The 16,705-nt window shown below is 51.1% G+C and overlaps 7 protein-coding genes and 1 non-coding gene across 8 annotated transcripts; 5 read left to right on the top strand and 3 right to left on the bottom strand.

Annotated features, from left to right (window-relative positions):
* Positions 1–3,212: 3,212 nt before the first annotated feature.
* On the top strand, positions 3,213–4,157 carry AtWU_01996 (uncharacterized protein; the record flags this gene model as incomplete). Its single annotated transcript, XM_035497110.1, has 1 exon — positions 3,213–4,157. One exon carries the CDS (start codon positions 3,213–3,215, stop codon positions 4,155–4,157), a length of 945 nt encoding a protein of 314 aa, XP_035353003.1.
* Positions 4,158–5,181: 1,024 nt separating this feature from the next.
* AtWU_01995 (cardiolipin synthase) lies at positions 5,182–6,719 on the top strand (the record flags this gene model as incomplete). The annotated part of the gene is made up of 5 exons (XM_035497109.1): positions 5,182–5,357; positions 5,411–5,524; positions 5,629–5,933; positions 5,999–6,263; positions 6,590–6,719. The coding sequence occupies 5 exons, from the start codon at positions 5,182–5,184 to the stop codon at positions 6,717–6,719; spliced, it is 990 nt and encodes a 329-aa protein (XP_035353002.1).
* AtWU_r20 lies at positions 6,388–6,503 on the top strand. The gene has a single exon (XR_004775200.1). It is a non-coding gene; the product is annotated as a 5S ribosomal RNA (ribosomal RNA).
* Positions 6,720–7,635: 916 nt separating the features above from the next.
* AtWU_01994 (tRNA modification protein MTO1) lies at positions 7,636–9,793 on the bottom strand (the record flags this gene model as incomplete). The annotated part of the gene is made up of 2 exons (XM_035497108.1): positions 7,636–9,604; positions 9,678–9,793. The coding sequence occupies 2 exons, from the start codon at positions 9,791–9,793 to the stop codon at positions 7,636–7,638; spliced, it is 2,085 nt and encodes a 694-aa protein (XP_035353001.1).
* Positions 9,794–10,234: 441 nt separating this feature from the next.
* On the top strand, positions 10,235–10,950 carry AtWU_01993 (acireductone dioxygenase (Ni2+-requiring); the record flags this gene model as incomplete). Its single annotated transcript, XM_035497107.1, has 3 exons — positions 10,235–10,264; positions 10,382–10,753; positions 10,816–10,950. 3 exons carry the CDS (start codon positions 10,235–10,237, stop codon positions 10,948–10,950), a joined length of 537 nt encoding a protein of 178 aa, XP_035353000.1.
* Positions 10,951–11,185: 235 nt separating this feature from the next.
* mmm1 (ERMES complex subunit MMM1) lies at positions 11,186–12,760 on the bottom strand (the record flags this gene model as incomplete). Its single annotated transcript, XM_035497106.1, has 3 exons — positions 11,186–12,590; positions 12,654–12,684; positions 12,745–12,760. The coding sequence occupies 3 exons, from the start codon at positions 12,758–12,760 to the stop codon at positions 11,186–11,188; spliced, it is 1,452 nt and encodes a 483-aa protein (XP_035352999.1).
* Positions 12,761–13,230: 470 nt separating this feature from the next.
* AtWU_01991 (DUF1183 domain protein) lies at positions 13,231–14,154 on the top strand (the record flags this gene model as incomplete). Its single annotated transcript, XM_035497105.1, has 1 exon — positions 13,231–14,154. One exon carries the CDS (start codon positions 13,231–13,233, stop codon positions 14,152–14,154), a length of 924 nt encoding a protein of 307 aa, XP_035352998.1.
* A 317-nt stretch (positions 14,155–14,471) lies between these two features.
* Positions 14,472–16,292, bottom strand: AtWU_01990 (transcription factor TFIIIB subunit BDP1; the record flags this gene model as incomplete). The annotated part of the gene is made up of 2 exons (XM_035497104.1): positions 14,472–16,186; positions 16,265–16,292. 2 exons carry the CDS (start codon positions 16,290–16,292, stop codon positions 14,472–14,474), a joined length of 1,743 nt encoding a protein of 580 aa, XP_035352997.1.
* Positions 16,293–16,705: the final 413 nt, after the last annotated feature.

Raw genomic sequence — 16,705 nt, 5'->3', positions numbered from 1 at the left:
TCTATGGGTGAAGTAGAGTTTCGAGCTTCTGCGTTTGTTGCGTCGGATTTCTTTTCCTGGTGGTGTAGCTGGGGAGGTGTGAATGGTCTATACTAGCACTACTTGTGTAGATGTATAAGAGTATGATGGCTTTGCTGGATGGTATTTACTGGTGTCTATGTATATGTGTAGTATGTTAGTACTGATCGAAGGAAGTAGTGTACTTGCGTGGTCTACTAGTAGTAGTAAGGTGAAAGTACTTACTTCACTATATTTTATCAACCGTGATACTTTCTCTTGTTCATCAATACAGTCCACTCTCTCTTCAACTAGAGTATAGTTTCATCAGTAAAACGCATAGATACCCAGCTAGAACACAACCAAGCCTCTTACGAGCTGAACTATAGTCTAGGCCCACTATTCCTTTTTCAAAGACGCAATCTGTCTCAGAAACCAACTACCATACTACCATTATCCTAGCCACCTGACTTCAGTATCTGAAACAAACGCGTACCTCAGTTACGAATTCGATCTATCGACGGACAATCTCCAAAGCGAGTATGTATACACGATACCCCAGATACAGCCATACCTTAACATCCAAGACATATACGAATCAATTCAATAGTAAGGACTGATGTCTCAGCCATCATTGCACCCTACTAGTGTAGCCATGGACATGGCGGTGGACATCAAGATGAATAAAAAGAAATAAACGAGAAACGAGGCTATCGATAACTTGTGTTCTGCTTTCATTGGTTGGTATACCGTATGCCGTGTGCTGGTTTGCCTGTGGCGGGTTTGCTACGTCAATGATAGTGCTGGTGGTGGTAATTAGAGGCAATGGTCCAGAGCCTACGCAGAGGTCTGGTAAATGGAACAAAATGTTTATACTGATAGACTGCACTGATGTAAAACGTTGGGCATTGCTATCTCTCTAACAGTACGGTTTCAGCTTTGTAGACCGGCGTGTGAGTTGTAGCTTGGCTTGTGGCTTCTGTTGTGCTATTGTGGTTGTTGGAATATAGGGGCTTGTGGTTTTGTGTCATGGTGATGAGTGATCAGTCTCAATGCGCTCTTGCTAGACGAGACGAGTGGGATTTATATTGTGATGAGGGGGTATTTTGTGTAACGTGCTGTTTGAGATGTATATACCTGCTCGCTATTGGTGATATTTGGTGGGATGCGGCGTGGAGGTTGATATTGGAGCTTGATAGGGATTTGTTTTATGGCCTTTTGATAGGAGCAGCAAGTAGCGAGCTGTTTTGGGATACATAGCGTGTAAATTATACAGTGGGAATACTTTGTATATGTGGCTAGAAGAATCAGGAGAAGGTTGGTTTTGATTGAAGCGGTAATATCAAAGTAGGCTATAGGTTACAGCTTGGTTTGACTGGGCCAGCACACGGTATGATATCAAGCTAGATCAAGCATATTAGAGTCATATCAATCATCGGTTGTCGGAAATAGGAGTCATTTGTTAGCGGATTACCTGGCATAGAAGCACTGGCCCCAACTCCGGCATATAAAGCTCCTTGTGATACAGTAACTGAGTCAGTTGGATATTTCAACTGAATGAAAGTCTGATTGTTGTCAACTTCTTGAGTGAATGCCAGGGCTATGCATTTGTCTAGCCAGATCTGTTTCGGTGGTGACCAGCATGCGACAACCTTTTGCATAGCCCAGAGTCCAGCATATATCTCCGCCTCTCCTTGTATCCTAGGCGCCCATTCATAGCCCTCAACCCGATGAATACAGCGGCCATGTATCATGGGGCCGACCACAACCAATACTTGCTTGCGTGTGATACAATATTGATCGATTAGAGGGGGCTAATTCGCAGTTTGTCACTTTCCGGTTGCAGGCGAAGGCGGTTGACGGCTTTCAAAGTTCGGCCGGGCTGATACCTTCTGTATGCGAAAGGATCGGATCTAGTCTAGAGTTGGAACTCATATATTAGCATTCTAAAGTGATGAAAGCCACCGTATGGTTAGCGAAAAGGTTCGTATAGCTCTCAGGATATAGGAATTGACCTCACTTCACTAGGCAGACTCTTATTCCAATTGAAGAGCGCCCCAAGCAAACGATGAATTGTACTGAGCAAGCGAAGCCATCGGCAGATTCTATTGCTCAGTTGGATTCATCTTTTTAACTCTGTAAAGGCCTCTCTTGTTATCGGATTCGGTTATCTGAGACTTGCTTTTATAGGATGGGTATCGGCTCGCGGACTTCAATCGTTTCATTAGTCGTCCGGATGGTGACCCTCCGGTGAATCTCCGCATAGACACATTACGGATGCTTCTCGAGGCAGACTGTGAGAAGTGTGACACAGACTCCTATCGACCCGACTCGCGTGAGACAAGGTGCCATCATGAAAATCGAACGATCCAGTCAGTGACACCAGGGGTAAGTCGTTCGATGTAGACACTGGCATCTGGCGATAAGCTCGGCAAGAATGAGCTCTAGAATGGAGGCTTCTAGTAAAGAAGCCTGGTGTGTTTGCAAGATACATGCTGTTCGGTGAAAAGGGTGAGGTGTGAGGGTAACAACGGAGTTCGACTAGTTAGCGGGTGACATCCCGATCCCGCTCCTCTCCCCTTCTCGTCTTCGCATACGTTCAACAGCCTGGCCTTGGTCCCGAAAGGTCTGAACTAGCAACATTTGAACCCTACTATTCTTCTAATGTCTCTGAATAACATAACTACTACAGTCTGGCCCACCAGACTTGGTTCATACGAGCTCAGCTTACTGCAACAGGGGCCAGCCATTTACCGTCCATTCCTGTCCTGGCCGAGTAGATCGATGCGAACGATGGGTCTTTCACTCTACGAAATCCTGCAATCAATGCAGGTTTTAAGCTATCATTGCGCATCATGAGCTCTCGTCAGGTAGTCAAGGTGACAAAGATGAACTTCAAGTGGGGAATCTAGCGGTAGAAGCACCATCAGGGGCAGTTCGTGAAACCTCGTCCATCAGCCCCCGTCGCCTCCTCACAGTTTGTCTCTTCCCCTCTTTCTCTTTGACTCATTCCATTCATTTACACATTGGCATAAATAGCACACAATCAGACATCTATTCCTTGACGGGCGCCTCGTTTCTGGTCCAGGGGGTTTTCATAGGAGCTGCACCACGCTTGTGCGATCTATGAGCATCTGCCGTTTACGAGTTGCATATTCTGGCTCTCTTCAAACACCTAACTGTATGCAAGCTATTGTCTGAACGTGAAGGCAGCCATGTTTCTAGCATTCGCCGTCCTCATAGTCGCCGTTCCTATACTGGCAATGTCAGACACATGGTACACGTCCACAACGATGAAAACGGTGGTCACAACAGCCACAGATGCACAGGTACAAGTTTTTGAGGGGAGTGGGATAATTTACGACGAAATCTTCGGGTCCCTTGCCGGGAGCATCGTGGATGTGAATACCGTGGAGGGCCAGACTACCATCGTGATGAACTGTATCGAGAGCCCGCCGGCTAGATGCGACTTGGAGGCCGACAGAATCCCCCGTACGATAACCATAGGTCCTTCAACATACATACACAGCTCAAGCGGCACCGAACAAGACCCCCAGAAGTATACCATTAGTATCGATTCAAGGGCCTGCAGGATCTTTTCTTCAACCCAAAGAGCATCCTGCGAGACCTATATGAGCTCCTGGTATTCTGACCCTACAACCATTATGTCCATGGAGACAATGCGTACTACAATCTTGGGACCTGGAGAAATCACTTACCACCACTTATCAATTACGGCGGGTGTTGAGAAGCTTCTATCACCGGTGACTACAACGCAGACCCAGAATAAGACTGCTGTCGCCACTTCCACTGCCTTGACCTCTACAACAGCCGCTGCCTTCACAACAACCGCTGCCCCTTCACCTAGCCAAACTCCAGAGATACATTCCTCAAAAGCGTGGATTGCTGGGCCGGTTGCGGGAGCTGTGGCTGGCTGCGGCCTGATAGTAGCTGCGGCATACTGGTGTCTCAGGGGAAGAAGGCAAAGAGAGCCATCGGCTGATTCTAGACCAATAACCCAGGATCCTTCAGAGGAAATCAAGAGACTCGGCAGCCCTGTTAGGTATGCATACAAGGTAGGTATGGCAGCGGAAACTCAAGGAACCCCTGTATCCGAACTACCGGCGGATGAGCCTTCATGCGTTCAACATACTGCCTAATATTTCTTGGGGTCAGAACAACAATGGACAAAGCTGAATATTGCAGTGGGCGAAATTCGTGCTCAAACAGTTCTATTTATCCAGATTTAGGTCGAGCCTGTTAGTGTGGTCCCGGTATCAGTAAAAACTGTGGGGAATATGTATCATCACTGACAATGGTGTGGGTCTTTTCCTATATCTAATCATCTCAAATCGAAACGACTTATGTGCCAAATCCTACCCGGAAATATTCCTCGTATGATAATAGCTGAGCGAGTTGAGCGACTCATATACAACAAGCACTTACCCACTTCTACCTCCCTATATATGTCTCTATTATGAGTACTGCCATTCAACCATGCTATCATGGACTGTTTCTCTCATAGCAACTCTAGTCTGCCATGTATATATAGAGTCACATGACCTCGGAGGAACCAAAACTCCGTCGGCATTTTCTCCCATCGCGAGTCTCGACCGAGGTCTATACTCTCCTTCTCGTCCCCCTTTCGCTTCCTGTCGAACGTCCGGTCCTTCTCGCGCTTCATTGTCTCGAGTCATCATCATCCGGCGTCGTGGATGGCCATTACTCCGCCAGTTGGATTGATCGCCGCCTGACCCGAGACTCACGTGCCCAGGAGTCTCGCGGAAGCCGGATAATCTCGCCGTTCAGACAGTAGTATACTTCGTTCATTCCAGTCTTGAGAAGCCTCGGATCCTTGGTTACAAGCGACACCATTGAGTGTTGGTTGCAGGGTTTGTTCTTTCGTTTCCACGATCTCGCCTTCTTTCCTTTCGGCTACTTTTCTCCTGCGTCACGTGGTCAAATGGTCAGAACGTTTAATATTGTTCTATGACATGACTACTTTTGTTGTTTGCTAGTACTCTGCACCATTGAACTACATCGACTGGCTCTATTTCACCTACTGGGCTTCTGGAAAGCATTGTCTGTTGGGAACTATTCACCAAATATACTCGCTATATCTGAGCGATACCGCGCGAGCATCATCCGGATCCTTTCATCATCTACCGACTCACCAGCTTCATCATGACAGCGATTGCAATGTTGCCAATGCCTTTACGTGCATCCAGGCAATGCGCTCGGCTATTCACCACCCCGCTGGTGAACACTTCCCTCTCCCAGCGAGGATGGCAGATGTCGGTAACAGAAGCACGCAGCTTCTCGGCGATTACTCTGGGTAGTCGCTCAAGGATTCAGGCAAAGTACGAATTAGCTGGATGTGGCCATTGGGATAAATCGCTAAATCAAGGTTCAGCACACTACGAAAGAAGACCAGCCTTTCTTGCGCTATAGACTCGCAATTGGTACGAAGTGTTGGCCAACAAAAGCGATACTCTGCACAAAAGCCAACGGATCCAGACTCTTCAAGGTGAGCACTCACCATTACGCCTGTCATACGTTCAGGGTTATCGAGGGCTGCGCTCTGTTATCAGCCCCTCCCGAGTCCTAACCGTGTCATATCTCTCGAAACAGCCTCAAGAAGTCGCCAATTCTCGCCAAGCTGCCTCGGACTCATGAAAATATCTACACCGTCCCCAACATTCTCACGTTCACCCGTCTACTTGCGGCGCCTATGGTAGGATACTTTCTCGTCCATGACCACCACGTAGCCGCACTAGGTCTGTTCGCATACGCCGGTATCACAGATCTCGTGGACGGCTACATTGCACGGCGATGGAATTTGCAAACCGTTGTCGGAACGATCATCGACCCGATGGCTGACAAGCTGCTCATGACCATCGGAGTCACCTGCCTGGCCGTGAACGGGTCCATCCCAGGTACGTTGTGTCCCCAAGGCATAAACCAACGACGAACCTTCGGCTCAATTGGCTAACAAACCCAGTCTGGCTCGCTGTAATCATCCTGGGACGGGATGTCGGACTAGCCATTTCCGCAATCTACTACCGATGGATATCCCTGCCACCGCCCAAGACCATGGCCCGGTACTGGGATTTCTCGCTCCCCTCGGCCGAAGTGAAGCCCACTACGGTGTCCAAGATCAATACGGCCCTGCAGCTGCTCCTAGTGGGTAGTGCGATTGCGCTTCCTGTACTTCCCGAGACGGTCATCGACGCTTGGAGCTTGAGGGAAGCAATGACCGGATTCCAGTGAGTGGCCCATTTCATTCCCCAGTCATCATTGTTACCCTTGCCCCGTCACTATTGTAAAAGTGTGTGCGCGTAAAGCGGGAAGAGGCCTATGTAAACCCGTTCTGGTGTATGTCTGGTACATACGACCACAGGGTGTGGAAAACAGGGCTTCCCGTCCGCTCAGCCGTACTTAAGCCACACGCCGGGAGGTTAGTAGTTGGGTGGGTGACCACCAGCGAATCCCTTCTGTTGTATGTTTTTATTTTTTCTCCCTATTTTTTCTATTCATTTGAAAATACTTACAGAAAAGAACTTACGATGAGATTCACTAACGGTAATAAAAGGTATCTTGTCGCCGCAACCACCCTCTGGTCCGGCCTGAGCTACGTCTTCTCCAGGGACGCCGTCAAAATCCTCTCCAAGGAAGAAGTCCAGAAGCGCATTGCCCGCGCCGCGGCGGGTAAGAAGCCTTGATTAACCTCCCCAACCCATATAGTTGTCGCATCATAGAAGAAGTCTGTGTGAAGGTGTATGTATGCATGTATGTATATATAAATTGAGCATTGTTATCAAGTGATTTTGCATTGTATAATCAGTTGTGGGATCCGATACTAGATGTTTAACTTCATCGGTCGCTAGTGTCGCTGAAAATTATAATATATATCCGGTTGCAGTCCCGAGTAAAATATTACGAAGATAATAATACTTGACTCCAAACTGAACGTACTGACGACATCGTCTCTACAACAGTATCTCACACTTTCATTTCAATAACTAAGAACAATTATAAGGGCTCAAAGGGTGTGTGGTGAATGTAGTACCAAATTTGGATATAGTTTATGAAAGTTATCAACGGTCGTAAATAGTTGCCAACAGTTATAGATAGGTAAAACATAGTTAAGAAAAATTCTAGTCTAGCTACTAAGCCCATATAAGTTAGCTACTAATTGATATTTGCATATCAGTTTTTTTTTTTCAGTATACATTGTACAGAATACTACTTGTTTCAATCTCCACAGGTCTGAATCTAAGTTTAGAATGTCCAATCTCACCACCAACCATATCATTCTACCGGTCGCCTACTCCATACCAGATAGACAAGAAGAGAGATGAATTGGTATATGCATGTATCCGAGGCCCTTAAGGCAAAAACTATAGTACACAAAGGCCTCGAGAAGAAAAATATGAAAGGTATAATGATAATAATATACATAAGAGACCTCTAAACCAAACCATCTTTCGATTTTAATACAACCCTCGAAATGACACCGATACGCCTCGCCTAGTCCAGTCGACTCGATTCGCCTGTCGCTGTGATATGCAATAATGTAGTATAGTCGTCGTTCAACACCATTTCCCAATAAACACGTCATCAATGATGGCACCACTTTTAAGGCGCCTGGCTGATAACATCATCAGGGGTCTCCTCAAGTCCCTCCGATGCGGGAGCAGTCCTATCCCGGCTGGTCCTGTGCACGTGCATAAGCACCCTCAGGACACCGGATGGAGTAACGCCCTCGATGCGTCTCGCCATGCCAATACTGACGGGACGGACGCGCTCCAGGGCCTGCTTTTCCTCGATGCTGATGCCTTTCACGGTAGCATAGTCCAGATCAGCGGGGATAGACAAGTTCTCGTCGCGGAGGGATTTCTTGGCTGCGTTTTCCTGGCGGATCACGAAGGGGGCGTAACGGCCTTCGATGGAGACGCGGTTGCGGATCTCCGGGGGGAAGGAAGAGGCGGAGTAGACGGTGCCGGTGGGGGATTCGATGTGCGGGATGAGAGAGTCGATGTCGCTTTCGCTGAGACACAAGAGGTCGAGGGCGGAGCGTTGAGAGGGATCGATGCGGGCTTTGAAGCCCTTGCGCGCCCAGGCGTAGGAGGACATCTTGGTGTTCTCGAGGAGGGTTTGGAGCTCGTTAATCTGTGCTTCTGTTTCCGTGAAGTGGCGCCAGCGCTTGTCGGAGACGATTCCGGCCTCGCGGGCCATTCGGGTGAGACGGAGGTCGGCGTTGTCGGAGCGAGTGGTGATGCGGTATTCGCTTCGTGTCGTGAACATGCGGTAGGGCTCAGAGACGCCCTTCGTGATGAGGTCGTCGATCATTATGCCAATGAATGCGTCGGACCGGCGAAGAGTGAGCGGTTCCCGACCTTGGGCGGATAATCCTGCGTTAGTACCGGCGATGATACCCTGTCCGGCGGCTTCTTCGTAGCCGGTGGTACCGTTGATCTGACCAGCGAGATAGAGACCGCTGATAAGTTTCGTTTCGAGCGTGGGGCGGAGATTGCGCGGGTCAATGTAGTCGTACTCGACTCCGTATCCGGGTTGAAGCATGGTTACGTTCTCGAGACCGTGAACCTTTCGCAGCATGGCGTACTGGGCGTCGGCAGGAATAGTCATGGAGATACCATTGGGGTAAATGACGTCGTTTGGCGCGAAACCCTCTGGCTCGAGCCAGATCAGATGGCGCTTCTTATCGGTGAAGCGGATGATCTTGGACTCGAGCGAAGGACAATATCTGGGTCCCCTAACAGTCTCGCGGATGTGAATGGTCTTGTCCAGGTTCGCCCGGACAATATCGTGAACGTCGTCATTAGTGTAGGTCATCCAGCAAGTAAGCTGAGCCTCGTCGTCGACCTGAACCCTGCCATTGAGATACGAGAACGGACTCGGGGGGTGGTCACCCTCCTGGACTTCCAACGGCGCAAAGTTGATCGTCTTCCTATCCAACCGCGGAGGTGTCCCCGTCTTCAAACGACCCAGCGTGAACCCAGCATCCCGCAAAGACTTGCTAAGTCCAAACGTAGCAGCCTCGCCCATCCGACCAGACGGGTACGCTTCAAGCCCAATATGAATCTCTCCACCCAAAAACGTACCCGTCGTAATGACCACCTTGCCAGTCGGTATAACCTCGCCAGACTCCAGCCTAACACCAACAATCTTGCCCTGCGCCCCAGGAGTATGCTCGACCCCATCCTTCGACACCACAATATCCGCAACCTTACCCTCCACAATACTCAATCCTTCCGTTCCCTGCAGCTCCTCCTGCATGTACTTCTTATATAAATCGCGATCGATCTGTGCACGGGGACCCCAAACCGCCGGGCCCTTGGATCGGTTCAGCGTGCGAAACATGATACCGGCCTTGTCGATGATTCGTCCCGCGACACCATCCATCGCATCAACTTCCCGGATCATAGTACCCTTTCCGATTCCACCGAAACTCGGATTACACGAACAAACACCGATATTGGATAGCGAGGGCGTGATTAATGCGGTTCGGGCGCCTGAACGAGCAGCCGCGGCACAGGCTTCGGAGCCTGCATGACCTCCTCCAATGACCACCACATCGTATGCTCTGTAAACAAGCCAGCCAAGATTAGCATCAAACCACTGCATACACCCCAGTATGGGATGAAGAGAAAGCATACCGCGTCCCATCCGACACCGTCGCCAACCCACGTCTCCTACCCAACACATTCAACTGTGATGATCTCGGCTCCAACCCCCAACGAAGAAGGGCAACGGAGCGAGCCCGAAAAGCCATTGCGAACGAACGGCCTAGAGCGTCAAGGGATGGGGGGGGTGGAAAGGGGAGAAGCTAAAAAACTTGATGCTTCCGCAACCGGAATCTCACTCACTACTAAACTAATCCCATAGATTAATTAACCTTTTTTTGCCCCGGAAAAAAGAACTCATATCCGCATCACGTGCGCGACAAGCCAAGGCCAAAAAGCTTAAATCCGAAACAAACTCCGAAAGGCGGTGAGGTGATGTGCTTTGCTGACGTAATGACGAAATGAGCCGAAGTTTTGCATTACAGCCAATCACACGTGGGGCTTATTTCACGGCGCCCCGCGGCGGGCTTTATTGGCTTTGGGGTGGACTTATATTCGCCGTTGATCCTCGTTCCTGGTTGTTCGTTCTTGTTTTTGTCGAACTTGTGTGGATTTCGTGTGCATTTTGTATCTATTAGAATCTGTTCAAAATGAAGGCTTACTGGTACGATAACAAGCCGGTGAGTTCGTCCTGTCTATATATCCCGCCTTGCACCCCTCTCCACCGCGCATGGTTTCGTCACTTACCCCTCCATTGGTTACCTCTATGGCACCGACTGACATTTCATGATTATCAGGGCGACCAGCGCGAACCCCACGACGACGGTCGTCCCGTCGATGAAGCCTACCTCGCCTCCCTGGGTGTTTTCTACAAGTACTGCCCGAAAATCGAGGACGTCGATGCCCTGGCCGCCGAGCGCGGATACAAGAACCGCGATGAGGTCACCGTGTCCCCCAAGACCATGGGCGATGTGTACGAGGAGAAGGTGAAGATGTTCTTCCACGAGCATCTCCACGAGGACGAGGAAATCCGCTACATCCGGGACGGTGAGGGATACTTTGACGTCCGTGGCAAGGAGGACGAGTGGGTGCGCATCAAGTTGGTGAAGGACGATTTGATCATTCTCCCCGCGGGTATCTACCATCGCTTTACGACGGATGAGAAGAACGTAAGTTTGCCATTGTGTAGCTGTGGAGTGGAATGGGTGCTAACGGGACTGTCTGGGTTTAGTACGTCAAGGCTATGCGTCTCTTCCAGGAGGAACCCAAGTGGACTCCCTTGAACCGCAGCAACGATCTCGATGAGAACCCGCACCGTGTGTCGTACCTCGGTAGTCTGGGTAAGGCTGCTGTTGCTGCTGTTTAAAATGATTTCAAGGGTGGCAATGTAAAGCTTAATGTGACGACTATGTTATATACCATGGCAATGAAATTTTATGACATTTATTACCTGTTCGTGGATAGACTTTGTGTTTGTATTGTGCGCATGGTGATGTTCAATTCCCCTATTTACCTAACTCCGTTCGTTATGTAGGTCGGATACTTTTTCTTCAAAACTCGTACTCATCTATGGTACACGTAACCAAGGAAAGGTAGCTTGCTCAGCGAGCAGCCGCGCCGGACAAAGAGCCAGGCATCTGAAATTGTTCGCTAAGCGCTCCTGAACTCTCCTCTCGGACTAAGCTGGGACTGCGCAGGTCCCCTGTCTCGACGTTGTAGCTGCTCGTTCGCGAGACGCTGTCGAATTGAGGCCGTGAGGCAAGTCCACCCCGGAACCGTAGGCCCTCGGGTTCCCGATCCCCCAGATGATGATCTCCAAGATCAGCCGACATGGCACTCCGAGATGCCGCATTTGAGCCGGTTTCCGAGTCATCACCGGTACGGACGCCTGTCCGTCCCATGCGGGGCCACAGATCAGGCAGCCCGACTACTTGTACTCGGGGCTCAACCACTCGCTCCTCAAACCACGCGTGCACACGAGCTTCGACTAGCTGAGCCACCTTAGGCACGTCTTGGAGCCTGCTCCGGGAGCCGATGAGGGATCGAACGGAGAGATCCAGCCGGTAATCAGGAAGGAAGGAGAAGGCAACATTGCTCTTCGGGCTTGACTTTGGTGGGAGTCCATCAGCTTCATCGTCAGCTGCTTGTGCGTTGGAGTCTGCGGTTGCCTTGCCGCGCGAGTTCCCATCAGCGGTGGGAGGGGATGGGGATGGAGAGGGAGTGTGGAGGGGAGGGGTGGATGCGGGAACAAGAGAGATACATAATGTGCCCGAAAACCGGACAACAGAAACCGAAAGCGCCACAGGAAGAATCGCGGAGCATGGCTTAGGATAGTTAAGCAGCAAGGAAGTTTCGATGGCGATCGACAAGTTGTCGTCGCTCAAGTCGACGTCCATCAAGGCCTGGAGTCTCCCGCCATCGGAATTGGGGTCATCGACAGCAATGATACGGCAATTGCTGAAAATGGGAAATTCTTCACCAAGCGAGATATCCGTGACGTTGATTTTGTCAATGAAAGAGGGCTTTTTCTCGGGGTTGTTGAGGGCCGCATTGAGCGAGCTGAGGATCGACGACGTCGGAGAGTCCTTCAACGAGTACGCTGTTTGTCTGTATTGAGCAATAGTCTGGGCAATCAACACATTGAACCAGTCGAGAGACTCTGGCTGATGTGACGAATGATGAATCTTATGCCGGCCATGTTTCGAGGGATTTGTAGGAATGGCGCTGTAGTAGGTTTTGCGGAGGATAGAGCGGGTATTCGTCGAGGAGGAAGGCACCGGACGGAGAACATTCGAGTTCGACGGCTTCTCCCTCAATGACCGGTTATTGGCCTCGTTAGGGTTGATTGTATAGATGGAATTGGAACGCCGATGGGTAGAGGCTCGATGTGAAAGGCCGCGGGAGGGCGGCGGAGGAGCTTCGCCGAAAATGAAGAACTTGATGAAGGCTCCGATCAACAGCACCACGGACAGCTGCCCAAGCAAAAACCCCTGCGTGAAAGATAAGCTAGACTAGTTCGTTAGCCCTCTATGGGAACAACCAAGGGGGATCAGGCCATTAGTGACATACGAGGATTGAGCCGGAACGGGCACCGTTTCACCTGGTTCGTCAGTTAGCTTCAGGCAGTCCTTAGCAGAGAGGGAGAATGATTCGATCGCACTTTGTTGGAAAGACATTGTCCGCCACTGTAGACCTCAACTTCTGCCCATCGCCCATGACCACCACAGCCGCGGGATTATATAGAAGGGGCTGAATGAGGGTGTCTTGGAGAAATGACGAAAGAACCGGAAAATGGCGAAGGTCGAGGTTTCCGCTGCGGTGACGCTAAGCGGTGATCGATCCCTCCTCCACCGCGGGTCCAACACAATCCAGATCGGATGCAAGAACCGCCCCTCAAGCTGGTTGTCTGGGGAGGACACATTGAATACTTGCACGTTCCAGAATCCCATATTTGATCTGGAACTAACTACTGAGGGAAATCCGATCCAGCTCACAAACCAACATATTGTACTGATACCACGTCGCCTTACCATTGCTTGTGTGCCATTCTATCTAGACGCCGCATCCATCGTCGGCAGCATGCTCATGCTCACTCTCCACTGACACACACACGCCAAAGCTACCCATTTACAAAAACCCTCCCACAATGTACAATCTACTCATCCGACAGCTCCTCCTCTCCCTCCTCCTCTTCCCATATGCCGCTCTCTCCGACCGACCGCCAGGCAAAGACGCCATCCTCCTCTCGCGCGTCCGGTCACTCACTCTCCGCGGAAACCGTCTCACCACCTCCAGACGAGTATCTCCAATCCCGCAGCTAAAATGCACCGGCCCATCCAAGCGCATCTGCAATATGTACGAGATCGACACGATGCGATGCACAAACGAAGGCTACGACTACGACGAAGAAGACGTCCAATGGACCTGCACTGCGTCGCTCCCACAGGAATTCAAGCTCGGAGCTACAGACGTAATCTGTGAAGGTTACCGGAATGCCGACGACAAGTGGGTATTGAAAGGGAGCTGCGGAGTCCAGTATCGCCTACTGTTGACGGAAGCGGGAGAGGAGAAGTTTGGACACCTGCGCAATGAGAGATCGAGCTCTTCGAATGATGAGCTTGGCCCCGTAGGCAAAGTGATCTTCTTTGGGTTTATGATTGCGGTTTTTGTGTTCATTTTGGCGGCATTCATCAACGAGTGCTGTGGGTCGGGGGCGAATCGGCCACAGCGACGACGCCATGGTGGTGGTGGGGGAGGAGGAGGTGGTGGTTATGGGGATGATGGGCCTCCGCCTCCGTACTCAGCCTCGCCGCCTCCTTATACTCCTTCTTCAGACCCTAGCGAGCGTTGGAGACCTGGGTTTTGGACGGGTGCCATGAGTGGTGGGGCGGCTGGTTATGCGCTGGGAAGAAGAAGCGCTGGGAATCGGTCTAGTTCGTCATCTACTTGGACCCGGCCTTCCTCGTCCAGAAGATATGATGACCCTGGGGAGGGTAGCTCAGGATCGCGCACCCCGCAATTCTCCAGCAGCACTTCAAGTACCGGGTTTGGCTCAACACGCCGCAGGTAATAGCTACAAGGAGCAGAGTGTGCTAGCTATAAGCCTTTGATTCTTTTGATATTCTCGTTGTAATGGCCGACCACTAAGATACACGGACCAAATCGTCGGATAATTACCACTACTTCAGCCGACCACGGTGTAGTAAGCAAATAGAGTAAACAAACAGACATTCATCATCACCGGGGGGCAAAAGAAAGACGAACAGAAACCCAAGTAAACTCCTGCGCCAGGCAGTATAACTGGTCTGGTCTGCAACGCCAAAAACACCTGTATCCCCGCATGGTATTGAAATCGGCCGTTAAAATAAATTTATCGATCCTGTGTACTCAAGGTATATCATCAATGGTGCCCAAAACTTCTTCCGTGCCACCGGCCATGGCCTTCATGGCTTGTTTCCTGTTGTTCCGCTTCGCTTTGACAGGCATGTCGTTGGCTGGAGTGCCGTCGGCACCACCAGCCGCACCGTCAGGATTACGAAGCATCTCTTCCTGCGCTTCCTTCTCTTTAGCGTGCTGAGCCTCAATCCGCTTCCGCTCCTCGTCCAACTCTTGTTGAATCAACCTGGGGTCATCATAGACAGTGTTGGTCATCTCCGAGTAGGTACTGATGTCAATGGTCTCCCGCGGGCCCAACAGTGTTTCTTTAATCCGCTGGGGGTCACGACGTTCTTCGTTGTTGAACTTGAGCTTGATCTGGCGCCGGGAACGGCCCGGGAACAACTTGCTGATCATCATGAAATCCGTACCAAACATGCGCAAGCCCCGATAAAAAAGATCGGTCATCTCCTCGTCCCAGGATTCGGTCTTGGATCGTTTTCCATATGTTGCCTGGTTGATTTTTCGAGTAAACGAGTTTTCGATAACATCCTCGAGGTCCCCAGCGTTCCTCGCGGCGTCGGCATGGCGATCCACCTGCAATGAAGCAGTGTCGAGCACAATCTCTCCGTTAACAATCCTCATCACTGGTCCAGCTTGGGCCTTGTTGTCTGGGTTCTCATCCTGGTCGCCCGCGGGAGACGCGTCGTTCACATTCTGTTTCACCGGTGCCTCAGTATCGCCTTCCTGCTGGGCTTTTTGCTTACGCTCCTGCTCAGCCTGTTCCATGTTGCGCAGCTCAGTCTCACGCTTGGACATTTTACCCGTGCGCAAATCCTTGCACAGCTCCGACATCTTGACCATTGCGGGGGCGATCTCGACAGATTCGGCGCCTTCGGGGGTTGGCTCGCGCTTCTTGCGTGTTCGAGGCTTTCTTTCCTTCTTCTTTGTCGCATTTTCCCCATTGACATCCTTCACTGATTTCCGTCTAGTCCTCGTTGGCTTTCGACCTTGTTCGGCAACAGTAACCTGCGAGTCAGTTCTAGGGCGCGCATCTGTTGTCCCTTCGCTATCAGTGAGTGCCGCCTGCGTTGCTGGAGGAGTAACAAGTTGGGGGTTGGCGTCTATCGCAATTGATTCGGTGGTGCGCGTAGTCGTAGCAGGATGAGGAGCAGCAGCAGCAGAAGGAGCGGAAACGGTGGAGACAGCATCGGTGGTGATGGCGATGGATTCTCCGGTGGTCTTGGGACGTTTGGATGGACGAATCACTGTCGCGTCATTATCGGGGCGGGATATCTGTGTCTCGGGAACAGCAGCCGCAGTATCGCTCACAGTCGCCTGTGTCTGCTCAACTTGGGGTTCTGGCGCGGTAGGTGTAGGCGGGGTAGGATGAGGAAAGGTTGAGATCTGTTCTATGGTTCCCGGGGAGACTGCAGACACCGAAGCCTTGCGCTTGGGACGGGGGATTGGAATGGCTGTCGCAGACTGAGGTACGACGACATTCTCCTTAGGAGAGACTGCTGGCTCCTCCGGGATTGAAGGTGCAGTAGGAACGGAGGCCTGAACAGCGGGGGCGTGTGGACCGGGTTCGGGAGTTGCTGTCTCTGTCGGCGGTTGGGGAGTCTGAGAGGCAGATGGCTGGGAGGCTACACTAGGTCTTCTGGGGGGAGCGGAGGCTGGAGGACGGCGAGCGGGCGCCTTGGGGGCAAACTTCTTGCCCGACTTATCTGTAGAGGAGGCATGATTAGCAGTTGAATGTATAGAAGGCGGGACGGGACACGGGAAGAGGGGACAAAGGAACGTACTAATGGCCGAACTGGAAAAGGACTTCATTCTGCATGCTGGTCATCGCTGAAGCGAAAGGTAAGGAAGGGATGAAATGAGCAAGGAGAGATAGTAGGGGGGGAACAATAATGATGAAGTGATGGTGGTTTAGTTGGTGGTGGTGGTAGTAGGTAGAAGAAGGGACCGAGAGAGAGTAATAAACCAGCAAAAAGTCTAGATTGGCGGGCGGAAAGAGCTGAACCTGAACCTGAACTCCTGGGGAAAGTGGGCGCGGTCACGTGGGAGGCGCGAAGGGACGCTAAACTGGCAGGCCGAAAATCCTCCTGGCTTCTCTCTGCCTGGGAGTCTTTGCTTATCTCAACTCATTCCCTCGCCATCCCCCTCTTCCACCTCTTCCTCGCTTCCCCCCTTCCACCCGCCTTTTCTTCCACAACAACCACCCACCGTCACGTCTTTCACGG

The sequence above is a fragment of the Aspergillus tubingensis genome (assembly GCF_013340325.1).
Source record: "Aspergillus tubingensis WU-2223L DNA, scaffold_3, whole genome shotgun sequence".
In the NCBI taxonomy this organism is placed as follows: domain Eukaryota; kingdom Fungi; phylum Ascomycota; class Eurotiomycetes; order Eurotiales; family Aspergillaceae; genus Aspergillus; species Aspergillus tubingensis.
This window is presented reverse-complemented; position numbering and strand designations above follow the sequence as displayed.